The following is an 11,475-nucleotide window of genomic DNA, read 5'->3' on the forward strand; positions in this document are numbered from 1 at the left end:
CATCACACCCCCTCATCATCATCCCCACACACCATCATCATCACACACCACCACCATCATCATCATCATCATCCACACACATCACTCACCATCATCATCATCTTCATCACACACACACCATCAGCATCATCATCTTCATAACACACACACCATCAGCATCATCATCATCATCACACACACACCATCAGCATCTTCATCATCACACACCCTCAGCATCATCATCACACAGACACACACCATCAGCATCATCATAATCATCTTCATCATCACCATTATCACACACACACACACACACACACACCATCACACACCCACACCATCATCATCACCACCATCATCACCATCACACAAACAAACACACCATCATCATCACCATCACACAAACAAACACACCATCATCATCACCATCACACAAACAAACACACCATCATCATCACCATCACACAAACAAACACACCATCATCATCACACACACACACACACACACCATCATCACACACACACACACACACACCATCACACACCCACACCATCATCATCACCACCATCATCACCATCACACAAACAAACACACCATCATCATCACACACACACAAACAAACACACCATCATCATCACACACACACACACACACACCATCATCACACACACACACACACACACACACACAATCATCATCACACACATCACACACCATCATCATCATCACACCCCATCTCCACACACACACCCTCATCATCATCACCACGCACCATCATCATCATCATCACACACACACACCATCATCATCACACACCCTCATCATCATCACCACACACCATCATCATCACACACCACCACCATCATCATCATCATCATCCACACACATCACTCACCATCATCATCATCTTCATCACACACACACCATCAGCATCATCATCTTCATAACACACACACCATCAGCATCATCATCATCATCACACACACACCATCAGCATCTTCATCATCACACACCCTCAGCATCATCATCACACAGACACACACCATCAGCATCATCATAATCATCTTCATCATCACCATTATCACACACACACACACACACACACACCATCAACATCATCACACACCATCAGTCTATATTGGCCTACACGAAATGTATTTCACTTAAATCATTGACAGATTAACAAAACGAAAGAAAAAAAATGTGCTGAGTTTCGGTTTATTGTGACGCGATCCAAAGTTCAAGGAAAGGAAAACGAGACAGCAGAAAACAGTTTTCTTTATTTTGCAAAAGCTTTACAGTTTTATTTATTTTACAGTTTTACTTGCGCGACTTGTTTTTTGTTTTTTTTTCTCTCAAAACGCAATTTTATACAAGTAGCATTTTTTTAACAATGCAGCAAACATTTTTAAATATCTTAAAAAAATACTTTAATGTCTTTAAAGCATCAAGTTTGAGCAGAAAATGCTGCACTTTATTATTATTAGGCTATTATTATTATTAATGGTTATTACTAGTTTGTGAAGATGTTTGGGGTGTTTCGTTCCCAAATGCACGGTAAAGTGACTCCCACACCCACACACACACACACACACAATCATCATCACACACATCACACACCATCATCATCATCACACTCCATCTCCACACACACACCCTCATCATCATCACCACGCACCATCATCATCATCATCACACACACACACCATCATCATCACACACCCTCATCATCATCACCACGCACCATCATCATCATCATCACACACACACACCATCATCATCACACACCCTCATCATCATCACCACGCACCATCATCATCATCATCACACACACACACCATCATCATCACACACCCTCATCATCATCACCACGCACCATCATCATCATCATCACACACACACACCATCATCATCACACACCCTCATCATCATCACCACGCACCATCATCATCATCATCACACACACACACCATCATCATCACACACCCTCATCATCATCACCACGCACCATCATCATCATCATCACACACACACACCATCATCATCACACACCCTCATCATCATCACCACACACCATCATCATCACACACCACCACCATCATCATCATCATCATCCACACACATCACTCACCATCATCATCATCTTCATCACACACACACCATCAGCATCATCATCTTCATAACACACACACCATCAGCATCATCATCATCATCACACACACACCATCAGCATCTTCATCATCACACACCCTCAGCATCATCATCACACAGACACACACCATCAGCATCATCATAATCATCTTCATCATCACCATTATCACACACACACACACACACACACACCATCAACATCATCACACACCATCAGTCTATATTGGCCTACACGAAATGTATTTCACTTAAATCATTGACAGATTAACAAAACGAAAGAAAAAAAATGTGCTGAGTTTCGGTTTATTGTGACGCGATCCAAAGTTCAAGGAAAGGAAAACGAGACAGCAGAAAACAGTTTTCTTTATTTTGCAAAAGCTTTACAGTTTTATTTATTTTACAGTTTTACTTGCGCGACTTGTTTTTTGTTTTTTTTTCTCTCAAAACGCAATTTTATACAAGTAGCATTTTTTTAACAATGCAGCAAACATTTTTAAATATCTTAAAAAAATACTTTAATGTCTTTAAAGCATCAAGTTTGAGCAGAAAATGCTGCACTTTATTATTATTAGGCTATTATTATTATTAATGGTTATTACTAGTTTGTGAAGATGTTTGGGGTGTTTCGTTCCCAAATGCACGGTAAAGTGACTCAAACTCATTACAGATGCAGATGATGATTGATGGTAGCTGGCTGGGAACATTTCCCGCTGACATTTGAGCTCTGTTGAGCGGACTCTTAAACACTGCTGATTGGCTGTGTCAGCCATGATGTGAAGCAATGATCATTGCAGCCAATCACAGTCATATCTGTTAAGCGTGTAAACACAATGGCCAAGAATCCGCTCAACAGAGCTCAAAAGTTAGCGGGAAATGGATGTTTTAAAAATGTCAGTACCGACTGGTATCGTGGTAGGCACTTTTGACAACACTAGCTGGTAATGTGACCTTCAATGGAAACACTCATTTTTACAGCGCTGCACTGAAGAGCGGAAACACAGATGGAAATGAGTATGAAATGAAGCAGAAAGAGAGATCTAAAACAGTCTACCTGCTTTACAGTAATAAAGAGGAGGCTGGAAAAAACCAGGTGAGCTACTAAAGCCCACTGCGCAGCGGACTGCTGCCCGCCAGGAGAGACGGCGTGGACACACCTGAGGAGACAGAGAGAGAGAGCAGAGAGAGAGAGAGAAGAGGAGAGTGCAGAGAGAGAGAGCGGAGAGGAGAGAGAGAAGAGGAGAGTGCAGAGAGAGAGAGCGGAGAAGAGAGAGAGAGAGAGAGAGAGAGAGAGAGAGAGAGAGAGAAGGGGAGAGAGCAGAGAGAGGGCGGGGGGGAGAGAGAGAGAGAGAGAGAGAGAGAGAGAGAGAGAGAGAGAGAAGAGGAGAGTGCAGAGAGAGAGCGGAGAGGAGAGAGAGAGAGAGAGAGAGAAGAGGAGAGTGCAGAGAGAGAGCGGAGAGGAGAGAGAGAGAGAGAGAGAGAAGAGGAGAGTGCAGAGAGAGAGCGGAGAGGAGAGAGAGAGAGAGAGAGAGAAGAGGAGAGTGCAGAGAGAGAGCGGAGAGGAGAGAGAGAGAGAGAGAGAAGAGGAGAGTGCAGAGAGAGAGCGGAGAGGAGAGAGAGAGAGAGAGAGGAGAGAGAGAGGAGAGTGCAGAGAGAGAGCGGAGAGAGGAGAGAGAGATAGAGAGAGAGAGGAGAGGAGAGAGCGAGAGAGAGCGAGAGAGGAGAGGAGGGGAGAGGAGAGGAGAGAGGAGAGGAGAGGAAGCAAGCAGACGTCAGAACCAGCAGATGCAGAAACTGCAGCAGAAAGACCAGACCGGCTACAGTCAGCGGGTCAGCACGGGACAGTACAGGTCAGGGCAGGTCAGCACGGGTCAGTAGAGGTCAAGACGGGTCAACACTGGTGAGGACAGGTCAGGACGTGTCAGCACAGGTCAGTAGAGGTCAGGACGGGTCAACAATGGTCAGGACGGGTCAGCACTGGTCAGCACAGGTCAGGGCGGGTCAGTAGAGGTCAGTACGGGTCAGGACGAGTCAGTACGGGTCAGGACAGGTGAAGTAGAGGTCAGTAAGGGTCAGGATGTGTCAGCACGGGTCAGGTTGGGTCAGCACGGGTCAGTACGGGTCAGCACAGGTCAGGATGGGTCAGTAGAGGTCAGTACAGGTCAGGTCGGGTCAGCACAGGTCAGCACGGGTCAGTACAAGTCAGCACGGGTCAGGGCGGGTCAGTAGAGGTCAGGACGGGTCAGCACTGGTCAGGACAGGTCAGTAGAGGTCAGTACGGGTCAGGAAGTGTCAGTACAGGTCAGGTCAGCACTGGTCAGGACGGGTATGCACAGGTCAGTAGAGGTCAGTACGGGTCAGTAGGGGTCAGCACAGGTCAGTAGAGGTCAGTACGGATCAGTATGGGTCAGAGTTCAGCACGGGTCAGGACAGGTACTGCTCATCCCTCATACGAGGTGCTGTGCTGGACTCACCCGTCAGGTAACCTGCGGTCTGGGAGTTGGAGATGAAGAGGTCGTGTTTCTGGTCTTTGAAGGTACTCCACACAGTGGAACGAGAGAGGATCTCATTCACCTGAAACAAACACACACACACGTCATTTCAGATCACTGGCTTCAGTTCCAGAGGGTTCTAGCGCACTGCTGGACGAGGATGATACCTGTTCTCCGAACTGCAGGCTGCGGGTCATGGATTTGAGCGCTTTGACGATCTGAGCTTTGGTTGCTGACGGGTTTTCAAGAGTCTCCAACCCGACTCCCTCCAACAGCTTCAGCAGGTACGGCACCAGATCCACCCGAAGAGCCTGACCCCAGAGAACATTCAATCAAATAATAATAACAACAACAATAATAACAGTAATAATAATAATAATACATTTGTATTATATATTCTTAACACAATTACCCAATTAAAACATTTGTATTGTTAAATGTTTATATATCACTGTTCAAAAGATTATATTTGTATTTTTTTAAAGAAATGGATACTTTTATTCAGCAGATCCATCAAATTGTCAGTGAAGACTTTGTTACATTGTTATAATTTTTTTTATTTCAAATAAATGCCATTCTTTTAAAATAATATTCAAAGAATCCTAAAAAATAAAATGTATCAGAAAAATGTATTTCTGAAGATCATGTGACACTGAAAACTGGAGGAATGATGCTGAAAATACAGCTGCGCATCACAGAAATACATCACAGTTTAACAGAGATTCACAGTTTTCACAGAAAACGGCTTTTACACTGTAATAATATTTCACAATATTACTGTTTTTACTGCATTTTTAAACAAAAAAATGCAGCAGAAGAGACTAGGGCTGTCAAAATGGTTGAAAAACTAAATTCGAATTTTGTACTTAAATATGATCAATATTCGAATTATATTCGAATTTAAAGCATAATTTCAGTTAGGGGGAAAACAGCTTTTGGCTTCTCTCCTGAGGCCACAAGAGGGTGCATCGAGCAAAATATTACTAATGCACGTTCATTCAAAGCAATAAAATAACACGACTATCTTTGAAAAAAGTGCATAATGTTTAAATTTATGTTTATAACCCATATATAATTATTTCATTTGCTTAAACAATTAGAAACAAAACAGCATCATGTATGTATGTATAGTTTAATACAAAAGACCGAAAAACCAATCACAGAGTAGCCTACTTTTTCATTTAAAAACATGAGATGCAGTGGGATGGGGAAAAAACGCCATAAAGTCTCGAGACGTGTTTTTTAAAAGTTGAAAACATTAATTTTACATGGCTTTCTAAACATGCGTCTCTCTTGTGCGAGATGCGAGTGCAACGGTGATAGATGTCCCTCTAGAAAATGCGTTCTGTGTGAACGGCTTGGTTTCAGTTTGGACGTAAACAACATCATGAAGTTCTCTTTTTCCGCAATATTTTGAATGAACAATGTAGCAGCGCCGCATCTAGTGGCTTCAACTGGATAAGCTATGAAAAACATTATAATGCAACGACACTTACATCGCATCTCGTGCGCCACTGATAAGGCTTCCTGACGCACACCTAAAATTGTGGATTTTTATTTTAAATTATTTTTTAAATTTTGACAGCCCTAGAAGAGACCTCTTTAAGAAACATTAAAAATAATCCTAAAAACCCTAACCAACTAGAAACTTATAAGAGTTTATAAATTAATTAAAAACCTATTATTAAATGAAAAAATGTCTGTAGTGTGTGCGTCACCTGTGCGACCAGTTCGGTCTGCTCTCGCTGGAACATGCGGTTCAGAGCCTCGCAGGCCAGTCCTGCCATATCAGCCCTGAGCTTCATCCCCGTCATCAGCGGGCCAATGGTGTCTAGCGCTGCCATGGAGCGCACACACAGCTGCACACACACACACACACACACACACACACACACACACATCACTCTCAGATTCACAGCATCACACGCAGAGCAGGCTGTGTTTGCGCTGTACCTCGTTGTCTGACAACACATGGATGAGTCGGATGGCACTCTTGGGCACGGCGTTGTTCTTGTGGTTGAGTGCGGTCAGGACACGAGGCAGATGACCGAGAGGAGGAACCTGATCAGCCAGCTGCGTCTGTGAGCTGAAGAGACACACGGCTGCGGTGCTCACCGTCTCCAGAGCCTCACCCTGTGACAGAACAACAGGGTCAACATTTTTGGGTGAACTAACCCTTTAATCGCATCCAAAATTTAAGTTTTTGTTTACATAGTATATGTATATACGTTATCGAGTATATTGCAAAAGCAAAGAAAACACACCTACAGAGCGCACGCATACATTACGTGATGAAGTGTAGTCGGCTAGACTAGTGCGCATTTAGAGTTCACTGCATGATTCAGTCTATTCATATGCATTTAGAATGATCACAATATTCAAGATATGGGGGCAGAAAATTTATAAATTTATATAATTTCATATAGTTAATATCACAAAGAGTGCCGTTTTTTTCCTCCAAAAATGAACATGATTACAAATGTGATATTGATTTTATACAAATATATTAAGAGACTTACATTTTAGACACCATATTACCTGTTTTTGCTCTATTTTGACAACAAAAATCATTCCAAACACAGCGCTGTTCTGCGTCTCTGAGCAACATGATAGTGTTTCGTTCCTGAATGAATCAAGCGTTTAAATGATTCGGTTCAGTCGCAATGACTCACTTATTAACAGTGACTTGCTGCCACCTGCTGGTGGTTTTAAATTTCACATTTAAAGTATCTATTAATTTTTTTTAAATAAATTCAAATATCAGTATTCAACATTTTGTGTTTAAAATATCAAAACATTATTTATGCATTTGAAACTGCAGGTTAAAGCACCCCATGTCTCTCTGAGCTTCATTAAACAGTGTGTAAACACGTCTAAATGCCTCTTCAGATGCAGCTTCTGTGTTTCCTCTGCATTGCAAAGATGAATTGATACTGATATAATTTGCTTGGTAACAGCCCAAATGTCTTATTCTAATTCACTGATTAAATGTAAGAATTTGATTCAAAAGATGATGTACATTTTTAGAAAAAATGGCTTTATAAAGGTAACAATGCCCATAAAAGGTAAACATTTATTGTAAACTTATTGTAAAAAATTAATTTCTGTCACTGCAGTAAACTGACCACCACAAAGAATAAGAAGAATATCAAAAACTTTAGGAGTCAGTTTAAGATACCAGCACAATAACACACTCAGCAAAGTATCGCCTAATTATCGTTAGCGATAAAATCCCAGAAATTATGGAGATATAATTTTTTGTCCACACGGCACACCCCTACAGACAGTCAGACTCAGACTCACGTTTGGGTTATTCTTCTCCAGCAGAGCGGTCAGCGTGTCCATCAGCGACACCAGGAACTCTCTGGGCTTGCGTAAAACCCAGCCGGGCTGAGCGATGAAGATCCGCAGAAACAACATTATTTATGCATTTGAAACTGCAGGTTAAAGCACCCCATGTCTCTCTGAGCTTCATTAAACAGTGTGTAAACACGTCTAAATGCCTCTTCAGATGCAGCTTCTGTGTTTCCTCTGCATTGCAAAGATGAATTGATACTGATATAATTTGCTTGGTAACAGCCCAAATGTCTTATTCTAATTCACTGATTAAATGTAAGAATTTGATTCAAAAGATGATGTACATTTTTAGAAAAAATGGCTTTATAAAGGTAACAATGCCCATAAAAGGTAAACATTTATTGTAAACTTATTGTAAAAAATTAATTTCTGTCACTGCAGTAAACTGACCACCACAAAGAATAAGAAGAATATCAAAAACTTTAGGAGTCAGTTTAAGATACCAGCACAATAACACACTCAGCAAAGTATCGCCTAATTATCGTTAGCGATAAAATCCCAGAAATTATGGAGATATAATTTTTTGTCCACACGGCACACCCCTACAGACAGTCAGACTCAGACTCACGTTTGGGTTATTCTTCTCCAGCAGAGCGGTCAGCGTGTCCATCAGCGACACCAGGAACTCTCTGGGCTTGCGTAAAACCCAGCCGGGCTGAGCGATGAAGATCCGCAGAAACCCCCCGCCGACCTCCAGCTCGCCCTGACCCGCGCCGTAGGCCACCGAGAAATCCTCCGCCAGCTGCAGAAACACACATTCACTCAGCAGGAGCACATCACAAGAGCCAGTGAACGCGTTTATAACCTTACAGTAGACTTCTCCTTCAAATAAATGCTGCTCTTTTGAACTTTCTATTCATCTGTGAATCCTGAAAAATAAATTATATCTCAGTTTCCATTAGGGCTGGGCGATGTGGCAAAAAAATAAAATCTCAATTTTTACAGAACATTTGACCGATAATCATTTTTTAAAGATTTTTAACTGGTCAACTTCCAAATGTAATTACAACATGATTGAAGTAACTTTTTCTTTATTAGCCCTCTAGTTAAAGAAAATTCTGATCCAAGTGCAGCACACATGAAGTTGTCAACATGATGTAAATGTTAAACAAATCACTTGTTATATATCTTTGCAGAAAAGATGCATGAAAATGCTTTTAAAAATTCTCAAAGTCAAGGTAATTCAAATTCAGAATGCCTGAAGGTATAACATTATTAATAACTATAAATGTTCTGTAAAAACAATGAGCAGCAGCTTTCAGTCTGTCACCGTGATGCAAACATGAAGTATCAGACATACAGTAGTAGTTCTTCACAGGTTTTTATTTTCTGTGTAAACATGGATGCGTTGGACTGTTGCACTTGCGTCTCTTGCACAAAACGGATTTCTAAAAGCACACCGCTCAAGTTAAAAGAATTTCAACTCCCATATTCTTGCATTTCTTCCTTTTCCACTGCCGCGCCGCATCTTTATCAACACAAAAGTGCTTTGTGTAAACATATGAGCGCGCCACGCTTGAGCGGTTAATCACGAGCGCAGACACGCGGTTGGATCGTACTGCTATCATTGGTATATAGTCAAAGTGTCTAACTCTAACTTTGGTAATATTTCTATTCAAAATCGCCATTCCTCGATTGATGAAAAATAAAATCTTGTAAAAACATTAAATTCAAATTAATCGATAAAATCGGAAAAATATCGCCCAGACCTAGTTTCCACAAAAATATTGTGCAGCACGACTGTGTTCAACATTGATAATAATCAGAAATGTTTCTCGAGCAGCAGATCAGCATATTATACTGATTTCTGAAGATCATGTGACACTGAAGACTGGAGGAATGATGCTGAAAATACAGCTGCACATCACAGAAATACATTACAGTTTAACAGAGATTCACATAGAAAACAGATGTTTTACATTGGAGTAATATTTACAATTTTTACTGTATTTTTGATCAAATAAATGCAGCCTTCTTTCAGAAACATTTCTCACAAAACCCAAACTGTTTAGCAGTAAAACTGTAAATGTAAACCGAAGCTACCTTCCAGCTGACGTCAGGATTGTCCTTCTGCTGCTTGAAGTGCCTGTGGGAACAGAAGCAGAGAGAATGAGCAGAGAACCGAGGAGAGGGAAGGGGAAGGACTGATCTGGACTGGAGGAATGATGCTGAAAATACAGCTGCACATCACAGAAATACATTACAGTTTAACAGAGATTCACATAGAAAACAGATGTTTTACATTGGAGTAATATTTACAATTTTTACTGTATTTTTGATCAAATAAATGCAGCCTTCTTTCAGAAACATTTCTCACAAAACCCAAACTGTTTAGCAGTAAAACTGTAAATGTAAACCGAAGCTACCTTCCAGCTGACGTCAGGATTGTCTTTCTGCTGCTTGAAGTGCCTGTGGGAACAGAAGCAGAGAGAATGAGCAGAGAGCCGAGGAGAGGGAAGGGGAAGGACTGATCTGAGTTCAGAGGACTCACTCCAGCATCATCTCTCTGACGCTGGTGGACACGGTCTCTCTCGAGCCGTCGTTCCAGATCAGCTCGGGGTTCTCGTGCGTTCCCTCGAATATGTGCACCGCCGCCTCGGGGTTATCACGCATGGCGTCCATGAACACGGCCGGCAGGAAGCGCATCAGCGTCAGACGCACCTGAGAGAGACAGACACACAGGTGATCGAGTAATTAACACACGAAGTAACGACCTACAGCTCCTGCACACACCGTCTAACTCAAAACATCGATCCGATACGGGAGAAACGGAAGGAGTCTTACCTTGGGCCCCACCAGCTTGTCCGAGGTCATCTTGGAGAAGAGCTCAGCCGTCTGCGTGCGCACCTGAGGATGGGTGGAGTTACAGAACAGATCCAGCAGGTAGATCAGCGCACCTGAGAGACAGACAGAGGTCAGAGGAGACGGAGACTCAAACAGCTGCATCAGCTTCTGAAGACACGGATCACACACCTCTGTTCATGGCCTCGGTGATGATCTTGGTGTTGGAGGTCAGAGCGTAAAGCGTCTCCAGCACCAGCTGACGGCCTGCAGACACACAGAGAAAGAGAAAAAACTCTACATTATCAATAATGCTGACATACACATATGAAAAGTCAGGGCTTTTACAGACATTCTATAGATATAAATAACAATACATTCTTTATTGTGGATTTTATGCCCAACTGAGCAATTAAAGTCAAGCCAATTTTCAAAATGTATTTATAAAGCAACTTAAAAAACACACAGAGTGGACCAAAGTGCTGTACAACTACATAAAACACAATAAAATACAAAGAGAGAGATAATAAAAATACAGCAAGAGCAAAACAAAATACAATAAAATAAATAAACTATTATAATGTGTGTGTGTGAGTGAGTGTGAGAGTGTGTTTGTGTGAGAGAGTGTGTTTGTGTGAGTGTGAGAGAGTGTGTTTGTGTGAGTGTGTGTGAGTGAGTGTGAGAGAGAGTGTGTGTGTGAGTGTGTGTGTGTGTGAG

At 41.9% G+C, this 11,475-nt stretch overlaps 1 protein-coding gene across 1 annotated transcript in view; it reads right to left on the reverse strand.

The window, feature by feature from the left end:
- LOC107566174 (dnaJ homolog subfamily C member 13-like) overlaps positions 1–11,475 on the reverse strand; it is a 55,077-nt gene that overhangs the window by 3,366 nt on the left and 40,236 nt on the right. Inside the window, exons 46-55 of the mRNA XM_016251552.1 lie at positions 11,234–11,248; positions 10,951–11,053; positions 10,762–10,874; positions 10,469–10,638; positions 10,344–10,386; positions 8,546–8,719; positions 6,574–6,753; positions 6,339–6,479; positions 4,788–4,931; positions 4,603–4,702 (exon numbers count right to left, since the gene is read on the reverse strand). Of these exons, the coding sequence (XP_016107038.1) occupies positions 4,603–4,702; positions 4,788–4,931; positions 6,339–6,479; positions 6,574–6,753; positions 8,546–8,719; positions 10,344–10,386; positions 10,469–10,638; positions 10,762–10,874; positions 10,951–11,053; positions 11,234–11,248 (1,183 nt within the window). The remainder of the gene's footprint in view (positions 1–4,602; positions 4,703–4,787; positions 4,932–6,338; positions 6,480–6,573; positions 6,754–8,545; positions 8,720–10,343; positions 10,387–10,468; positions 10,639–10,761; positions 10,875–10,950; positions 11,054–11,233; positions 11,249–11,475) is intronic.

The sequence above is a fragment of the Sinocyclocheilus grahami genome, unplaced genomic scaffold (assembly GCF_001515645.1).
Source record: "Sinocyclocheilus grahami isolate Dianchi unplaced genomic scaffold, SAMN03320097.WGS_v1.1 scaffold1053.1, whole genome shotgun sequence".
Taxonomy (NCBI): domain Eukaryota; kingdom Metazoa; phylum Chordata; class Actinopteri; order Cypriniformes; family Cyprinidae; genus Sinocyclocheilus; species Sinocyclocheilus grahami.